Genomic DNA, 20,013 nt, shown 5'->3' with positions numbered 1-20,013 from the left:
CCATTGCTGATGTTCTCCGCAGCTAAAATCACTTTTTGCCTGAAAGTAGCCGAGTACTGTTTTCGAGACCGTGACATCATGCTCCCTAAAAAAATATCCACTTCACGAAGCGTGCCTTACATGTGAGCACACGCATTGTCAACAGGCTCACGGCACACCGCGACCCCCCGGCGCACCCAACGAATCAACAAAGAAACGACGTCGTGACGTTGTTTGTCGAGAGTAACGAAGCCAAGCCGTAGCCGCGCGCCAGTAGCAAAGCCAAGCCGTAGCCATGCCACAAAAATGAAACCAAAACTTCGAGCAACTTGGAAAATTTTTGTTCGGATCCGCAAATAGTACAAGGGGGAAATTTAGGACGCTAATTATGGGAAAAAAACCTCGTATTATACGCGGGTTTTTACGGTAATCTTTATTTTTCAAGAATGGAGTCCTTGCACGTGTAGTGCAGAGACGGGGGATGAGATGAGGTATGGACGAGACGAGCACCAACTGTGGCTCGATGATCTTTTGCGGCTCTCGTCCAATGGCCAACCAAAGGTCCAGTGCAGTCAAAGGGGGAAGAAGTTTGAAGGCAGGAGGAAGAGGATAAACATTTCATGAGCCTGTGGAGCCATTGTGGGTGGTCTTTCTCGAGTCTGGGCCAGGGGGCCGGAAGTTTTTGGTCCTTGGTGACCTTGAGAGCCCACTCCACGGCCCAGAGTTTGGTCTCTGGGCTGGAGCTCAGAAGCACAGCTTCCCCGCACTTGGAGGTTCAGATTTGCATTTAGTCCGCAGGAGCCAAAAGGCCAAATTATATGATCTAGCATGGCTATTGCCTGGCACCTAGTGCTTTTTTTGAGATATTGGCCAGGGTAGATGAGAGAGAAAATGAAAGGCGAAGGAATTGAGCAGGTTTGAAGGCAGTGCTACTTGGTTGCCTGGGCACTAGTTAAGGATTTGTGGTGTTTGAAGGCGGAAACCTCGCTTAGCATGTTAGACTGATGAGGCTGTAGCTGTGCCCGTAGTGTTGGTGTAATGTTTTGTGTCGTGCATCCGTGTCACCACAGCACCAACTTGTCCGAAGTTCCGCTTTGCTCAAGTCTTTTGTTTTTACATTGGCCTCTTCTTCTGTTGTGCCATGCTTCCGTGGTACACCTTTTTTCCCTTTTTTCCCTCATAGCCCAAAATTTCACTGTGCTGAAGTTCTTCTAGACAGCTCTCTACAGGGGTTTTGAGAGAAAATTGCGAACCAGTGGCTGCCATGTTGGACTTGCCGGTTAATCAGCGCTGCTTTGCACTCTGCGGCCCACACACGAGCAGCACAAGCGTGCCGGTCTGGTTGCACACTCTTGGCTTAGTGCTTGGCACATACAGTAGTGCTTCCACTTTTCAGCTGAGCAGTGTGTCTGTGTATGTGGGGGGGGGGTCACGGAAATACTGTTGCTCAGTATTTCCCTTGTTCACATCCTTCTCGCTGCCCACAGGGCTCCTGTTTTTATTGCCAGTGTATTCATGCTACGATATTGACGCGTACAGTAAAACCGTGCTATTACTGGATTTCACGGGAGCACGGGAAATGTCTGAATTAAACCAAATGTTGAATTATGGGGGGCACGCCATACAAAGTGTCCCACACCAGCACACCACCTTTGTTTCATCAAAAAAATCTTTAATCCTAAATTGCTTTGCAGGACACATCCTCTAGGATACTGAGGCCATCAACAGCCAAGTTATATTTGCACACGCTCGAAAGTTTTGTCAAATTTTCATTGCTAATGTACAAGGTACATTTGTAACGTGGCTGTGCTAGTTATGTGAATAGATACAGAATATATTATTCACGGCAGTCACGTTTCAGTGGTGCGAGGGTGTGAAATTTTATCTGCTGAGATTTTTGTGCAAGTGCTTGTTTGGTGGTTGAAATTAATCCAGAACACCCTATAGTTCCCCTGTAGCCTTGGCACGTCATCATCATCATCATCAACCTGACTACTCCCTCTTCAGGGCAAAGGCCTCTTCCATGTACTATCAGCGTCAATTGAAACGCGAACAAGCCAATTGAAACGCGAACAGCAAAACTCGCAGATATTATTCTAGGGAGGCAAAATACATGAGCAGTTGATTTTCCCTTCGAAGCCGAAAAGACCGCTCTTCTGAAATGTTAATAGCCCACGCCTGTATTTCATCTCCAGCCTCTAATATGCTTGATTTTTTGTGCTCGCGTTCCAGTTGTTTTGTTCGCGTTTCATTTGACGCTGATAGTACCTTCAATTAACCCTGTCCTTTGCCAGTTGAGGGCCCCGTATCCCTGCAAACTTCTTAATCTCATCCGCCCACCTAACTTTCTGCCGCCCCCTGCTACGCTTGCCTTATCTTAGAATGCACTCCGTTACCCTTAAGGACCAGCGGTTATCTTGCCTTCGCATTACATGCCTTGTTCAAGCCCACTTCTTCCTCTTGATTTCGTCTAGGATGTCATTAAGCCACATTAATTCCCTCGCCCACTCCGCCCGCTTCCGATCTCTTAACATTATACCTGTCATTTTTCTTTCCACGTACAGCCTTGGCACGTACAGGGATGCATAAATTGCCCTCTCACTATGCAGCTCACTGTACCGAGACGCGGCCTCCACGCTTTGGAATGGGTCACTGTCTCTCCCCAATGGCAGCGGCTACTACGGTAGTCCCGGCGCTCTTCCACGCCACCAGCTCTCCAGCAACGAGATGCGCCTCTTCCGTAAAGAAGTCTTGGATGACCTCTTGGGGAGCTCTCGGAGCGGTGGTGCATTGATTAGTGCAGCATCGCCCACCGCTGGCAGCCCGGCGGCCATGGGGGGCCACGGTGGTAGCAACCCCTACGTGCGTGTCTCGGAGGCCTTCCTGGAGATCCTGCTCCAGTTCTGGCTGGGCCGGCAGCAGGCGGCACCAGCCGGACTGGGCATGCCTCCGTCGACGCTGGCATCGACAGCGTACGGGATGAGTCCGAGCACCACAGCTGGCTCCACGTCTTTCCACCACTCGTTCAGCAGCATGGCCGAGGTGAGGCGGCTTGTTTGGCTGTGAGGCTCTTGGGAAGTTGCTGTGGTGATTGGCTGATTGTGTTAGAGTTTTGGGTTGTTGCGAAATGTTTCCGAGCAGGGGTGCCACTAGTTTGAACTGCGAGTCTGCCGAATCTTGTCGGTCGCGTGTTCTTTCAGCGATGGAAACTTGGTTGCCCAGTGGAGGTATTCCCTTCGGTCATGGGTCACGTACATAGTTGACCAAAGCAAGGTGGCAGAGCTGATGCTGGAAGAATTATGGAGGTGACACAGCGAAAGCCATCCGGAAGGGTGTGCTCGTCAGGAATATATACCGTATTTACTTGCATAATGATCGCACTTTTTTTTTCAAAAAATTGACGCAAATTTAGGGGTGCGATCATTACGCGGGGTAAATTTTTACAAAAAATTTTTTACCTCCGAAAACGCAAACAAGTCGCAGGCAGACAACCCTTATCACACGGGCGCGCTCCCCGCGATTATGCCGCTAAAAGCGGTTATCGCGAACCGATCTCGGCTTATGTCGTTAACCGAGAAGGTAGAGTGCGAAAAGCGCAAGAGCTGGCCCACTTCAAGAACGTACTTCCTTCGCACTGAATCACGTTCCAAGAGCAACACGTCAAAATAGGCAGTGTGTGTAGTGCTGTGCGACGGCGCTTTTATGTGGGCTTTGATCTCTTCCGATAGCGCGGCAACAGCGCACAACAGCAACGTCCCGCGGCGCTCAAGCTACGCATTTTACCGCCGATACGCCGAAAAATGTGCGGTCCTTGCCGCATCGTTGATGTACTTAGGTGACACGTTCGCAACGCTCGGGAGCACTGGATCCCGCGCGCTTACCGCAATGGTGCCGCCCGCGAGCGCGGCGGACGACGGTGCTCTGTACTCCCTAGTCGTCGCTAGGCCTAACTTGTTTCGTATCGAAGCCACAGTGGACGGCACTTTTGAATTGACCAACGCTATAATGTATGTTCTACTTATGGTGCTGCCTCACTCATAACCTCATTGTTTCATATTAAAAGAAATATATACGATCGATTTCAGCGACGCCTTCGCAGCGGAGCTGGTCAAGCAGATCGGGTTACTCGCGCGGCAACGGCGGCAGCTGCTACGTGGCTGCGAACGTAAAACTAGCTTATATCGCAGTTATTTCTCCTACCAGCAACTCGGTATACAGGCCCGCGATCCTCAAGGAGGATTCATTTTTGACGTTCCCGTATCCCAGGGCTTATTATTTACGAGAACAATAAAGTTTAGCCGGATCACCGTGTCACTTCGTTCATTGCACCGCAGCCCAGAACGGTGGTGAGACTTGCGACAATGACGAACTGTGATTCGAGATAATCGCAGTTAAGTTTGGTATCCGCGGTTAAGCATAACCGCATTTAGACTGGCCGTGTGACCGCAGGTCAACCAACAGGTGGCTGCCGCTGCAATGCTGACAGAGCAAGATGGTAATCTGCACATGCCATCTGTCAGACAGATAAGCAATTGCGATCATCGTCGGCTAGACTCGACATCGTCGACAAATTGCCGCGGCAAGTTTGGGGTGCGATCATTACGCGGGGACTAAAAAAAACTTAATTCTGCCAACAAAATTTGGGGGTGCGATCATTACGCGAGTGCGATCATTATGCGAGTAAATACGGTAATACATTATGGATCAAACAAGAAGCCACTCATTTTTGCGCTGAATTGGGTGGTCAGCCATGTTGTAAGTACCGTATTTACTCGTATAATAGGCGCACTTTTTTTCCAGAAAATCCGGCTCAAAGTTCGGGGTACGCCTATTACGCAGGGTAAAATTTCCATAAATTTTTCGACTCGCAAAATTGAACATACCGCATAAACGCACTCGTGTATGGGCCGCACCCCGTTTTCCTGAAGAAAATATTAAAAAAAAAAAAAGATCCGTGTAACGGCTGCACCGAAACTTTCCACGACCCACGCGGGAATAGCCTTCGAAATGCACACGCCAAGGCCTCCGCGATCGGCTCCGGCTGCGCGCAACGGGCGCTTGATCGCGGAGGCCAGACACACGCACAGGAGCTTCCAGACGTCCATGGAGGGCGCCCGAAGCCAAGCTCATCATCATCAGCGTTTTTCTCCGCCGCGAGCTTTCGCTATCCATATTGCCATCAGCATCACCAGCTCCAGTTTTTTTGTTGCTGCCAAGTGCCGGGATCTGCGGTAGCGCGTTAGTTCATCGTGGTTTGTGGCTCTGACGCCATGCGTTGCTGTTTTAGCTCGACGGGCAAGCACCTTAACAGCTACAGGGCTGGGAGTTTGCTCTCGAACACGCCAAGTGTTTGGCAGGTCGGAAATTCGACGTGGCCAAGAAGTTCGGCAGTTGCGACTGCGGCGTGCCTAGATTTTCGTACGTGACTCCAAGCGCGGAGTTTTTCGCGGGCCTAAGTCGAGAACTTTTCCGGCTGGAGATGAAGCTTTCCAAGCAGACGTTTAAAGTGAGCGTCCCTGAAAACTGTGTGCGGCTGTTCTACGCAATATCGTTGTACATGCTGTGGGTCCGCAGCAGCTGCGACGGCAGCAGCACTAGTGAGGACTAGCAGTCAGTTCCGCAAAAACTTTGTTAAAATAAAGATTGGGGGGCGGGGGGCGGTGAGGCATCGGCTTGCAATTGTGTAAATACAGCATATTGATCACAGTGCCAAGTTCGGGGTGCGCCTATTATGCGCGGAAATAAAAAAATCGATTTTTCGCGACCAAACTAGGGGTGCGCCTATTATGCGAGTAAATACGGTACTCATTACATTTGATATGCGGAAAAGCCCACTTGAGAATTTTGCGTTATGGTTAAGCCTAGCGGCATGCAAATGTGACCAATTCACGTGATCAACGACAGAGAAGCGAAGAGGACGCTTGAGTAGCATTTTCGATCTTACACACAAGATTAAAGACGTGTGTTGACTGTTTGCCTTTTTCTTGGTGTTCTTTAGCCACAGCTGCCCTTGTGCTATAGCACCGGGCGCGTAATTCGGAGGTCGTGGGTTCGGATCCCACCGGTGGCATGTGGTCGTTTTTTCTTCTGCTTTTACTAATCTCTCGTTGATAAAAAAACTACAAGTTAAAAAAAAATGCATCCCTTATGCACCTTGGTTTTGGTGGCTGTTGGCTTCTGTGTATGGGTGTAAGGGTGCACAGTAATCTTAGCAGCTGCTCCTCACATGCTGCCGGCATTGTGGGTAGTGTAGGCTACCTGATCTTTAAAACTGTGCAAGACGTCATAGCTACTTGTAAGACAGAAAAGGAAGCCGGTTAGAGATTGTTTCCCCAAAATTTAATTCTCTGTATTCCTGTGGGTCATGTTCATGAAGCCATTTTGTTTATTAAAGCACGGTGGACTTAATGTGCAAAAAACTTGAAGGGACCATGAAAGTCATTTTCATTTTACCAGAAGTGCCTTTAGAAGATTGTGTTAGTATGCCAGGTGTGTTTAGATATCTATTACATCAGGGGTTCTCAGACTGGGTTCCGTGGGTTCTGCGAGCACCCACACTGGCCTGTCCCTCCTTTCTGATGCACTTCTGGGGAGAATGTACAAAGCTGGCATAAGTTGGCTTGGTAAGACTCATTTCGGAGCACAATTATAAAAAAAAAAACAGCAGAAAAGATGCATTCACAAGAAGGAGTAGACAAAACGGACGCTGGAAACACAGCTGAATTTTACTCGGTGAAAATTGCCACAACAGAGCCGGATGCACATGTGTGTAAGCAACAATGCCGATAAAACGCATTAAAAAAAATTGCCGTAGGTCTGCTATATTGCACGTGACAAAGTATGTCCCATTCATGAAATGGTATCTCGCAGTAAACCAGAGCTTTTTGATATTGAACGCTTTTTGATCTATTTGTGTTTTTCCATGGCCGATAATTCTGACTTTTTTTTTGTTTTTATTGGCATTTTTGCTTACGCCCATGTGCACCTGGCTCTGTTGCGGCAGTTTCTGTCTACTCCTTCCCCTCGTGAATGCGTCTTTCCTGCTGGTTTTTCCTGTAAGCATGCACTCACTGGCCGCGGCAGCTGAATTTCTTTGGGGGCGAAATTCTAGGGGCCCGTGTCCTGCGCGATGTCAGTGCACGTTAAAGAACCCCAGGTGGTGGAAATTATTCCGGAGCCCTCCACTACGGCGTCTCTCATAGCCTTAGTCACTTTGGGACGTTAAATCCCATAAACCAAACCAAACCATCAAGCTACGGTTTACGGTTCTTCATTTCAGAGCGTTAGCTCTGCTTCGCTCGTTACTCAGTGTCATGCCATCGGCGTCAGTGCCATCTGCAGCGCAGACCTTGGGCAGAGCACCGAGACACTGAGCACGCTGTTACACGCACTCTTGCACATAACACGCACCCCTCTGCTGATTGGTGGAAACAGACACTGACTTTGCAAATAAGGCTTGCTTTGCGAAAATGTAGGCACGCCTGCAGTGTGCGCAGGTCTGAAGTGCTGTAACGTTTAACCAACTATTGGTGGGTGAAGCCATCCTAACATGCTCGGAGCACCACGGAAAAGTTTAGCGCACTCACGACGAACGACAAGGTAGACAACACAGGCGCTTACTTGCAACTGAGCAGTTATTGCAAAAACGCAGAATATAAAGAGAAAGAAAACACCAACAGCAAAACAAGTATTCACGTAGGCGCATAGAAGGTCATCAAGCAGGTGCATCTAGATATAAAAACGCTCACTCATGCAAGATAAAGTAAAAGCTCGTAAATTCGGCACTGACGGGACCGCGAAAAATTTTCGAATGATCCGAATGTCGAAATATTGAATGAACAGCAAAAAACAATGTTTGCCGCAACAGGACATACCTTTATTTGGCAAAGAAATCTGTTATCGTCGTCTGCTTTTTTGAGTGAGTACGATAGCTCTAACAGCTGCCAGGTGCACCGCGGCACACGCACCGTCAGGGATTTGTTCACAGAAGTCCTCCTGCACGGACAAGGCTTCTGCGGCTTCTTTCACCGTGCGCTTCGGCATTTGGGGCAACTGCTCACAATTGTCACCTTCTGACGAATCGTCGTTGTCAGTGCCTGTCACTTCAATTATTTTATCCTCAGTCAGCTTACAGGACACAAAGGCGAGGCGCGCAGGCACTGCGTGCTACCCACTCGAAAGCAGCGCAGTAAACACACTGGCAAAGCGCACAATTACCAAAAAAGGTGCCGCCTTACGGTTAAATAACCGCGATCGTAGCAGCAAGAACACGCGGAAATGACGACACACGCCAAAACGAGACTTGCTCTTGATAGGGTTAAGCGGACGACACCAACACGACTGCTACGACACAACATAGCACAAAAAAAGACGCCGGCCACTTCGGCCGGTGCTAACCTCACTTCCCTCGCCCTCTCACACTGCTGATGACGATGACCATACAGATGGCCTACCAGCTGTACAGTAGTGCCGCTCCTGGTAGTGTTTTTTTTTCTTTTTGCTCTCGGCGCACTGGCTTGGCGGGCTGCGGAGTGAAGTCGCATTAACAGATGCACGGCAAAATTTGTTCGAATTAACGAGCGTTTCACCCCATAGACTCCTATGTATAATTGTAGGGACCTCGCGTGTGCGTCGAATTATCCAATTTTCCGAATTAACGGGGGTTGAATTAACGAGCTTTCACTGTAACACCATAGGATCAGCCACATACGATTGCTCATCCTTGCGGATATGATATGCCTCCGCAATTTCTCTAGTCAGCTGGTCAGGATGGCTTGTATCACTCGCAGCATATGGCAAGAGAAAGAAGGGAGCGAGGAAGAAATTTCCTAGGTGTTCTCTGATGTCATAACCATTTGGGCATCTATGAATTAGACTGGTCTGGTTACTTAGGACACAGCAGGCTATCCGGAAACCATTCGGTGGCTTGTGCTCTATACTCCTTGAGGAAGGGATCCCTTTGTTGGGACCACCGAGTCCATTCTATTCATTAAGGTACATAGAGCTGGGAAGCCATCCGCTGCGACGCCTTTTATCGATCGCCTTTCCTCTTCTGCGAGTGCATGCCCCAATTGCATATAGTGCGTGCTCCTGTGACGATAGTTGCAGCAGATAGCCTCACACACTGCATCTTGCTGATGATCTCGTGTAATTTTTGCCTGTCCTCGTAGGAGTCCTACATGCGGAGTGACTTCCACATGCTGATAGTGCGAGTGGCGGTGAAGTACCTGCACCAGTTCCGGTACTCGGTTCAGGACAGTGGCACCAGGAACGGAGGAGCCCAATATCAGTGTGACCCCCATCTTCCGCTGGACGACATCAAGATGTGAGCTCCCATCCTTCACTTACGGCTGTTGCTATGTAGGGACGCCCCAAGATAAATATATCCACTGTCCCGGTAAAGGACGGTACCTCAGGTGTTCCCCAAAGGAAAGTTCACGCAGAAGCTTCTATTCATGTAAGACCACAAAAATCTGTTTCTTTTGTCAGTTGCCGAGGGGTCCTCTTAGCTGCTCTAGTAAGCCTCAAAGGGACTCAATGTATATACAGTAAAACCTGGCTGAGATGTTCCGGATTCGTACGATTTCCCAGTTGATGCGCTCAAAATTGCGAAATTAAAATTTCCATAGGGGTCATTCCATGCCATACACACCATACTCTGCGCTCGACCCTCTTTGAATTCATGCAATATATACGCGGCTTTTTTTTTAAGGAAGCCTTTGATGGCTCATACTCGTGGCCATGACTGTCCGTCCGTCCATTACATCTGAAGTGAAAGTCATAACTAGTCATCACTAGTCACAAGTCAGGACTAACTAGTCATTAACCAGAAGAAAAAGTCCTAAAATCTTGTGCACAGCGAGAATCAAACCACCATCCTTCTGGTCCATAGCAGATCGTGTTACTAACCACAATGCTACGCTACTTCCTGCCAATGCATATGCAGTTCTCTTTGTCTAGCATAAGGACGCTGGAGAGCGTTGCAGGAAAGGCTTTTGCCTCATCACACTTTAGATCACCAATGTGTCCCCTCGAAATTTTGATCCCTCAAAACCAAGTTCCATTATCTAACGGGAATAAAATTTTCCCATCATGTGACAGCCCTTTCATTTCTTCAGACTAGTGCAAAACTAGGTCTCTGTAAAAAATTCACGATAAAATGTTTATTTCCTTTTTGCAATCCAATTTTTTTGTGGACAGTGTATAAGAGTTGTATTATTTATCATATGTCAAGGCATTGCCTGCACAAGGTTTTTAATCTTTTTGTAGTTGGTTTGTTTAGAGCAAAACGCTCCATTTTGGAACTTTTTAATAAGTCCTTACAACATTTGTGATCAATATACGGTTTTCACTGACTCGCCGCAACATGTATTGAATAGAAATCTTTCCACGGAGATTGAAGTGCGTAACGGTCAGAAAAAACATGCCAACGTTGCAAAGAAGTGCATTCTGCTGCGTATTCAGACAAAAATACTTTCCCTCGTGTCGCCCAAGCGAGTGCCATTGTTCTTTGCTTGCTGCATGAATGCCGTAATGTGGTTGTACGTGTTGCTGCCATCTCTTGCAGCAGGATGGTGCCGCAGCTGCTTCGCAAGAGGTTGTATGAGTTCCTCAAGCAGGCCCTCACCCACTGGCCGCTCGACAACTCCTTCAGGCTGGTGAGTGCCATATCTCGCACTGCTGCGACCCTTAAGCGGGGAGCCTGGTCTTGAAAAGAAAATATCTAGTCACAGTTATGGAATTTTCAGTGCACATGAATACTAGTGCGCTGATTCTAGATATGCCATTTAATTTCATGTAAAAGAATTCCTTGAGCACTTATGCAATTTTTGTCCATGTATTTGGGGAAGAGTTTTGAAGAAAATTTGCTGCAGGAAACTCGCTGAAATGTATGCCATTGGTTTCTCTTGACACCAAGGAATACAATAAGGGTGAAATTATCATCCTGCCTATCATAGAATTTGAGTAATAGGGTACTGAAGCTGCCACTTCAGAAACAGGAACACACACTTTTCGTCTCATTTCTGAAGCGACAAACTCAAAATCCTATAACTGCCCGTTAACTGCCCGTTAATTCGAAAGTGAGTCGGTTCTGTATGGATAATTCGAACTACGTGCCGCCGCGTCTGGGCGGCTTGGCACACAGCACATGGCCAAAAAAAAAAAGCACCTCTGCATAGTTAAAGACTGCGCACGCACGTCCTACACGGGGACAGAAGTTGGAACGAGATAAAACCATGGAAGAGTGGGTAAAGCCTAAATGGCGTCATCACCGGCGTGGCGGCCGGCGGCACCGGAGGGTAGGGGTGGCGGCTGCCTACCCTCTTTTCCGCGCAACCTCTGGAACTCACAACTAAATACTTGTTAATTTGAGCCCTGTTGATGCGGAAATATGTATAAGTACTGTCGGCGAGGTCCCAGCCAATGCCCATGAAGGCTATGACTTCGGACAGGCGCTACAAATTACGTGCGAAAAACTCTTTTTTTCTTTGCGAGTGTCGTCCATCCTTCCACCCATAAGTCGCCAACGGAAGCACGCCGTCAGCCGCGACCATGACACCGGCTTTTAGCATCGTTTGCTGCTATGCTGCTATCACGCGTTCCAATGATTGAGTGGTAGTAGACGGTGTGCGCTCCAATCGCCCAAGGCACAATAAAGTGAAGAAAATTGCACAACCGGACAAGCGCTGGCACTCTGCCAAGTTCACTTTCCCCTTGCTGGAGCTAACGTCAAAAGTAAACATAAGTAAACAAAGCGCTGCTGCGCAGCATCTTGGCGCGCCACCAAGAAATGCGTTGTGGACCGTGACGGTGCGAAGAAAACGGAAGGAAGCGTTAACGATTGAAGCTTTTTTTTTTCATATTCTTGGGCAAAAATCTGGCGTGGGTGGGTTCATTATGCGAGTGGATTGGTTACGCGAGTAAATAGGGCACATATACCGTAACCCAAATGGTTCTTGTCAGTTTTTTCGCGGCCATTCAATAATTCGAACATCAGATAATTAAAACTTTTTTCCCGGTCCCGTGAAGTTCGAATTAATGAGCTTTTACTGTAATGTATTTGCATTCTGCAAGCTTGCATGCCTCCATATAAAAAACGGCTGGAGTTCAACATGGCCTGAACCTAGTTATACAAGCAAAAACTCTATTAAGCATAGTCTCCACCGTCTCAAATCAAGGTCAGGGGTCAAGGTCAGGTACCCAATGGTCATTGTCTTATGATGACATGGCATTGAAGGTCATTGTCGATGTGGCGCCCATTGTCTCAAGTCAAATGTCAAGGTCAAAGGTCAAGGTCAGGTGCCCCATGGTCACACTCATATGATCATCTGGTCGTACTGCCATAGCTTGGACCATGCCACCACGCAGCTAAGCTCAGTTTGACCGTGTGAGGCACTGAAGGTCACTGTCTCATCCACATCAAAATTGGAAGTTGTGCCCTGAGGAGTAGAACTCTTGCTCTCAAATTCACCTCCTTGCCTGTCTTATGCCCCTCTCACACTTACAGGGCCATTCTCAGTGCCTGCCCATTGACGTTGCTTTCATGCTAAAATACTTGCATTTGATGAATGGACACCTGGTTTGTCCGGTACATGCGTGCCAAAGGCTAATGTTGGCTGCTTCCTTGAAGCATTTGGACAGCAGGGCCACTCTTGGAGGACTTGCTGCTAGGCGTTCGGCCGCAGAGTTGGCAAGCAGCCCAGGTAATGCAGGCGTGTTCACGTCTTTTTGAGTGACACGGGCCTCAGTTGTGATGCCATCAAATGTGGGTGCGCATACTCTCATTTCTCTTCTCACCACATTGTCGCCCATCACAATTCTCTTTCTTCTCTTCCCCATTGCAGAGTAAGTAGCAGGCCAGATATCAATCTTTCTGGCTGACCTATTTGCCTTCGTTTCATTTATCTATCTGTGACTAGGGCGTGAACTTTCCGGTGTTTATTTCTGAGAAAAATAGGCGGATGCTTTTAGGTGAAAACGGAAAACTGTGCGGCATAGTTAGAATATGTCATGGGGATCACTGAGCATTACATGAATTTTGGGAACTTTCATCTTCTTTCTATTCTAATGTTCGTTTCCTTTCTTTTTCACTCTCTTGGCAGCCCTTGGAGACGTGGCTGAGCTTCATCCAGCCCTGGAGGTATGCCCCTGCTTTCCAGAACTGCCATGCTGGAGGCCGTCAAGAGGCGCAGAACCAAGAAATCAAGCCACAGTGGTCAGTGCTGCCACACCACTTGTGTGATTTGTTTTTTGCCTTTGCGTAGATATGCTGTGTTATCACCCTTCTGTTCTTCTGGGTTGAGGCACACTGGTTGAAATGAAAATTGGTTTTTGAATAAAGGAAGTGATGCAGTAACTGTCTCACTTATCTCGATGGACACCTGAACCATGGCCATAAGGGAAGGGATAAAGGAGAGAGTGAAGGATGAAAGGAAGAGGTGTCATAGGGGAGAAGAATAATTTCGACCACCTGGGCATCTTTAACGGGCATCTTTAATCTTTAATGTGCACTGACATCGCATAGCACAAGCACAGGGGTGCCTTTTGCATTTCGCCTTCATCGAAATGCAGCGTGTCACTTTTTTGTAATCTGTGCTCACATGATGCCTCGAGCATTTGAGTCTCAAATTTTCAGCGAGACAGGTTGTGTATAGTGGTTATGTGTAGTGGTAATGGCGAACTGTGTGTGTAGTATTTGTAAATTTGTGAAGTGGTTGTTAGCTGAAGTGATTCATGTTCGGTCACTGATGTCTGCTTATAGAAAGGCTGCTGTCATGTAAAAATTTCATTTTGAGATTTTGCGACCATCTGATCGAGAATTTCTTTATCGTTCAGAAAATGTATTGCACTTGGGTATTCGAGATTGAAAACGTGTCATACTTGGGTATTCGAGATTAAAGAATGTATTTTTTGGCCCTTTTTTGCTGTCATGGTGTCAAGGGGAGTGTTTTCAGACACTTTATTAGTGCATTTCCTAAAAAAGAAACAGTTTTGGAGGTATGGGCACCCTTTTTTTGGGAAATGTAAAGGCATAAGCTAACAAAATTTTTTCACAGATGTTGGTCAGTGCCATTTACATAACTGGTACCAGAATCGGTAGCCTAAGTTCAATTGTATTTTTATATTTGTAGTTTTATAGCATCTAGTTTTAGTTCGAAGGGAATAATTTTGGCACCAGTTGTGTAAAAGCATCGGTTGCTGCACTGATTTAAATTCCTACACTCTGCAGGTAGATCTTAAGGTGGTACATAAGTAGAACAAAAAAAAAAAACCACTAGATCAAATTTTAATGTAGTTTTGAGCCCAAATGCAAGCTGCATCCATATTTAAGACCTTGCAAATTTTGTTCCATAGCTTTTATAACAATTGGTGTGCAGCCAGCTTTTGAAATTTTGAAAACCACTTCCAAATCTCACCGCACCATTTAATTAAATGCCTTTCCACTTTTTATGGGAACAGATAATGTGCCAGTAGATTTTTTTTTTGTCTGACTCTTTTGGCAGCTTTTTTTTGTGCGTGCATGCATGTGTAGAATAGATATTTGTGATTATAGTAACATGAGAACCTCACGCAGTATTTTTAAAATGATCATGGCAGTAATTTGTGAGCTTATTAAAGCATTTATATTATATATTCAAAGTAGAGATACCAAACTGTGTGACAGCTTTGTTCGAAAAGAGGCTCTTGTGGGGCATTCATGCACTGCCCCACTAATCAGTAACTCAGTTTTCCAGCTATGTGACTTGAGGTGCAGACCTGTGAAATCAGTCATTGACTCCTTGGATAAGGGTCGTGGTGATTTACTTACAGCTCCAATAAACGTTCCTAACGAAGCGCTTTGGTGTGCCGTATCGAGGTTATGCTTGCCTGTGTCATCATCGGTGGTTGCAAGCAGTTTCTTGGTCATGCACTGTGGCACAGTGGGTCGCCCAATCTTTGCAGTCGTGCCCTGCAGTGGGTGTAGTCAGGCTGATGATGGTGATGACGAGCAAATTAGTAAATATGTATGCATGCTTACTTAGGTTGACTTTTGTTCATAAGCCAGTGCTGTCACTATGAGTGTGCTCCACACTTTCAACTCGCTGGTCTTGTGAATGTTGTCAGGGCATCTGAGACGAAAGTGCTTATAGTATATTGCCGCATATTAGTGGAGAATGTTTAAATTTTTTTTTTTTAGAAATTTGCCATCTGAAATTGGGTGGTCGACCTATATGTGAAGTCAACGTAATTGCAGCATCTAAGGTAGTTTCGTCCGAGCCGCAGGTAGTATGCGCCTCGTGGCCGCGCTTGTTCCCGGCAGGATGCATGGAGCTCAGTATGTGAAAGTGAATAAAAATAAAACTTCGTGCTCAAACCAGTTTCGTAAAACTCGAACTGAATGCCACTTACCTGGCTTGCTCTTGCTGGCAGTCACTTTCCCTGACGAGAGTCGGCACATTTCCGGTAACCTCCAGAGCACACGTTGCACTGGAAACTGAAACAAATGGGCCGTCGGCAGTTTGGTTCACAGCAAGTCCACTGGCCACACAAGAATATGGAAGGGTGGATGGGGGTGCCAGTTTATGCCTTTCGTCTCCGTGTGCCTCCTACTGTTGGCAGTTCGATTGCTTAGATACTCTTTTTCTTTTTTCTTGTTTTGAGCTGCTGCTGTGAAGTGCCATCCCGCAGATGGGAAGGGGGCAAGGTGTACGTGTGGACTTATATTTGGAGGCAGCTTTCTTTTAGCAACAGTACGGGCTATGAGTTGGAGGGGGTTGACTTGTACGTGGCAATGTACAGTACTTTGTTGAAGTTTGAAATAGTGTTGCAGTGTTAGTAGGTGAGCACAAATGGTCCTCCTCCTCTTCCGCTGCGTTGCAGGCAGCCCTTCGTGCAGGAGCACCTGCTCTTCTACACGGAGCTGCTGGGCGTGCTGCTGCCCCGGTTGTGCCGCATGGAGCTGGCCAGCCGCCGCAACGCATTCATGCTCTTCCGCGTTGCAAAGGTGCGTGGCCTCTCTCTGGGTTTTTATTATCTTCTTCCTGCCTTCGTTGTCCACCATGAAGTGATTTGAGAATCCATTTTCTGTGTTTTCCCTTCTAGACAGGACGAACAAAGCAAGCGTGCCTTTTTGTGGGGCCATTAGCAGCGGTCAGACTTTTACGGTTTTCCACTTTATGAAAATTTTAGCTTTTATTTCACAATGCAATTATCGATCTTTTTTGTTTTGCAATTGCTATTCTCTCTGGATGATTCGATCTAATTTTCCTTTTGTACAGGAATTATGTGATGCCCCTGTGTGGTCAGAATTAAAGTTCATCTTGACCTTTTTTTTTTCTTTTAGTGAGAACAGTTGACGTGCCAGTAATTCTTGCATAAATATTTGTATTTGGAGCTGTCCTTGGAGAAGGAATTGTTAAACACCTAAGTGGGAGTTTAGTTTTGAAACAAACTTGGTTGTCGTGTTGTAGTTGAGCAAGATGGGCACAGATCACGTGGCCGGCCTACTAGCATCGGCAATCAACCTGCCACTGAGGTGTCGTGGAAGCCAGAACATGGTGCCGTTTTGTGTCGCTTATGCACGGTTTCATGCTAATGGTGGCTTGTTATTGTTGCAACCACTGCCAGTGTCCTTTACATGCTGTGAATGTACTTGACTGAGCAAGAAACGGCCCTAAGTGGGTGATGACAGTGTGTGGGGTGACAGCGCTCAGACAGCATTACGTTAGGGGACAATGCTTGGTGAGGTGGTGGAATCTCCCGGCCTGCACTGGAATGTCCGAAGTCATGCAGCAGTGCCTCAGATCGCATAGTCACGTTAGTTAACCTAACAATACCATTGCTGATACCATGGCCCGGTTCAGCGCACTCTCTTACTTTTCTCATTCCAAGTCATTAAAACGTTGGTTAGAGATACAGTTGCTTACATGAATGTTAAGTAGCACCTGCTACACAGTGTGTCCAGCGAATAGCCAGCTGACTTGAACGTCACGGATACCTGTTCTTTTGGTTAAAGGACTGTAGAGACCAAATTTTTGCTTGTGTTTTCTTCTTTCAAACTATGCGTTAGACAATGGTATACATACATTCAGTACCCGGTGGTATTCCTCTGCGACCGCTCAATAATTTATAATTGAATTTGTTCTTGGCGCTGTTGCAGTTTCGATCTCAACTGCCGAATGATGGCTGTGATGTGTAGTTGATGTTTAGGTCACGTTAGGGATGAAAAATGTGCTGTATAATTGCGGATAGGTCGTTTTTTTGCCATTGCAGGTCTTGAAAGAGCGATTAGTTTGTCTAGTGCATCACGTGACCTAAACATCAACGACATGTCACAGCCATCATTCGGTAGATGAAACCGAAACTGAACCACCACCAGAGAAGACATTCAATTATAAATTATTTACCAGTTGTAGGCAGCTACCGGTACGTAATCCATGTATTCTAATGTCTAATGCATGAATTGAAAGAAGAAATAACGCAATGAAATTAGGTGTCTATAGTTCCTTAAAGATGAAATTCAAAAAATGAATTCGTCACACTTTAATCAGGTGCTGCCAATTTAAGCTGAAAAGTCCAGTCTCTGGTCATGAGCGGCTGTCAGTGTATACGTCCATGTTGTGTATCGAGATGCAGCTGCTTGTGGTACGAAGAGGAAGGGCATGTTGGGGATGAAAATTTTTCATCATCAGTTGGAAGTGGTTGTACTAATGCCCATCAGGTGATGTAATTGAAGGCTGTTGTGCCTGCCAATGAATTATTGAAGCTTGTAAAAAGAAAACATGTTCACAGCAAGCACTGAGGTTTTGGACATTGCTTTTTGGACAGCAAATTGTGCAGTCTTGGTATGCTGTATTTTATTCCTTGCTTTTAGTTGAAAAGTGTTTTTTTTTTTGTCTCTTCAATTGGTGATTCAAGTAGCATTGCTTGTGACAGTGGTACAGCTTCGCCGGTTTTCTTTTTTATTTTTATGTGCTCTGCATTGTACCTCACGTGATGTTTTCTTTTGTCCTTGTCACTTGTTCGCAGGTTTTTAGCCAGCCTAACCTGTATTCGATGATCAAGCAAGGTGAGTTGTTCATGCATGAATGCACCTGGTTTGGTATATTATAGTCCCAGGCTCCACCACTGGAGCGAATGGCGCTAGCGTCAATCTCGAGCAGCAGGGGGACCCCGTTGCTCCTCTTGCAGGAAGAGCAGAGTGTGCTTAAAAGAATTACTGCATTTTAAATGCACAAGTCGCGCTTTTCTTTTTATTTTTCTCTCTTAGCGAGTTCCTGCGTTGCTCATTATTGTAATCATGTTGTGTTACAGCAACAGCGGCTCATGATCGATATTTCTGCCATAGTGGTTCATTAGTGGCTCAGCGCCAGGCATAAGCGACGGAGCTCGGAGCAAGTTCCAATTTGGTTTTTGTGCCCTTTGTCAAAAGTAACAGGCACAAGGGGTTTCATTCTGGGGCATGCTCTGTGGCATGCTAGGCATCGCCAGCATTCCAGGTCTCGAAGGTCAGAAGAATACTCGTCATTTGCTGAAGCCTCCTAGCTTAGGACTTCCTGATATGCTACATGATTGCCATACATGGCTTGGAAAAAAATCCTTTAAGCCGGGAGTTCTCAGACTTTTTTTGCCTCAAGGAACCCCAACAGCCTTCAATATGTGCCAAGGAACCAATCACAATCGGTCGTCACAAGCATCACCTTTGGTCAGTGTTGCTCGTGAATGAACCCCTTACACTCCCTTTTTTTTTGCTGTTTCGTTTACTTTTATTAGCATTTTTTTGTTTTTTTGATTTAAGCAATTAGTTTTTTGTTATAGTCCATCTCTCACTCACGCTCAGCCCTCAACTACAGACGAGAATGCAGGAAGCTGCAGTCGCAAGACAAACGTTCCACCTCATTCGTACTTTCAACCAGCTGGGCTGTGCGCAGTGTCACACAACGGCTCACCTGGCTTTCATTGGCTATCTGCCGCTCCTCGCTCCACTGGCAGCACAACTACGGTGTTTTTTTGTTTGTTTTTTTTCTGTTCAGGCAGATACTGGCTTTTCAGCATATACTAAAACGAGTTTTAACAAACCAGATGCCGTGTTCGGAGCACGCTTGCCCACAAGGAGTGTACCGGAAAGTGGGGAGAGTCCAGGGGGGTGCTCGCAGAACCCAGTCTGTCTTTAAGCTTTTGACAAAGGCTATACAGTAGGTGCTGCTGGCTAGCAGACAGTGTGAAGAACTATCTGCCAGAGGGCGATTCTGCGGTATCTCACAACTGATTTGCATTCCGGTTCACAATAACGATACGTTTTGAAGTGATGCCGTGGGCAGTTCCTTGTGTCATTCTGCACATGAGTCGTAAAACGCAGCTAATCTTGCGACTAACTCGCTTGCAGTTATGACACCTTCTGTCCTCCTTGTCCCTTTCAGCGGAGACCAGCCTGACCAGCGGGGCTGTGCAGTCGCCCTCACCCAACACTGGTCTTCGGCGGCAGGCAGTGGGGGCCACGGTAGCCAACCTCGTGAAGCAGCACATGGCTGACGTCGAGGAGCCTGGCTTTGTGCACTGCCCGCTGTCTGGTGACGACCGACGCAAGCAGGTTGGACCACTCGTCATTATGTGCAGTTGTTTGTCCACTTGCAGAAATGTGGGAGAATCAGCATGAACTCTTACTTTGTCACTAGTGTCCCTATGTGTGTGAATGTTGTAGCAATATTATCGGATATAACAGTTGTCAGTCACGGCTCCGTCAGCTTTACCATGTGTTGTATGGTAAAATAGGCCGCTTATGGCAGTGCTGTCATAGCACATTATTGGTTATGGCAGTTAAATCTGGACGTTGAATGTTAACCATTAAAAAAAACGAACTTGTAAGCACTACAACCGCACCAGCAAAACCACACTTACATCACAAAACCGCGTGCGTGTGGAGTCGACCGATAAACCAAGCCGGCACAGCGATGCCTTAAGCTCAAGACGAATATTTTGAATATTAAACATTCGGATTGTATTCAATAACGAATACCTTATTATTCGACTGAACGTTCGAAATTATCAAATATT

General features: G+C 46.7%; 1 protein-coding gene across 2 annotated transcripts in view; it reads left to right on the top strand.

Annotated features, from left to right (window-relative positions):
* LOC149362707 (sphingomyelin phosphodiesterase 4) overlaps positions 1 to 20,013 on the top strand; it is a 53,221-nt gene that overhangs the window by 14,905 nt on the left and 18,303 nt on the right. For both annotated transcript variants that reach the window (XM_089573178.1, XM_089573177.1), the window contains exons 7-13: positions 2,589 to 3,021; positions 9,150 to 9,304; positions 10,547 to 10,637; positions 13,083 to 13,195; positions 15,841 to 15,964; positions 17,989 to 18,028; positions 19,380 to 19,549. In XM_089573178.1, coding sequence (XP_089429304.1) covers positions 2,589 to 3,021; positions 9,150 to 9,304; positions 10,547 to 10,637; positions 13,083 to 13,195; positions 15,841 to 15,964; positions 17,989 to 18,028; positions 19,380 to 19,549 — 1,126 coding nt within the window. The remainder of the gene's footprint in view (positions 1 to 2,588; positions 3,022 to 9,149; positions 9,305 to 10,546; positions 10,638 to 13,082; positions 13,196 to 15,840; positions 15,965 to 17,988; positions 18,029 to 19,379; positions 19,550 to 20,013) is intronic.

The sequence above is a fragment of the Amblyomma mixtum genome, chromosome 2, assembly GCF_055824585.1.
Source record: "Amblyomma mixtum isolate Tamu chromosome 2, ASM5582458v1, whole genome shotgun sequence".
NCBI lineage: Eukaryota > Metazoa > Arthropoda > Arachnida > Ixodida > Ixodidae > Amblyomma > Amblyomma mixtum.
This window is presented reverse-complemented; position numbering and strand designations above follow the sequence as displayed.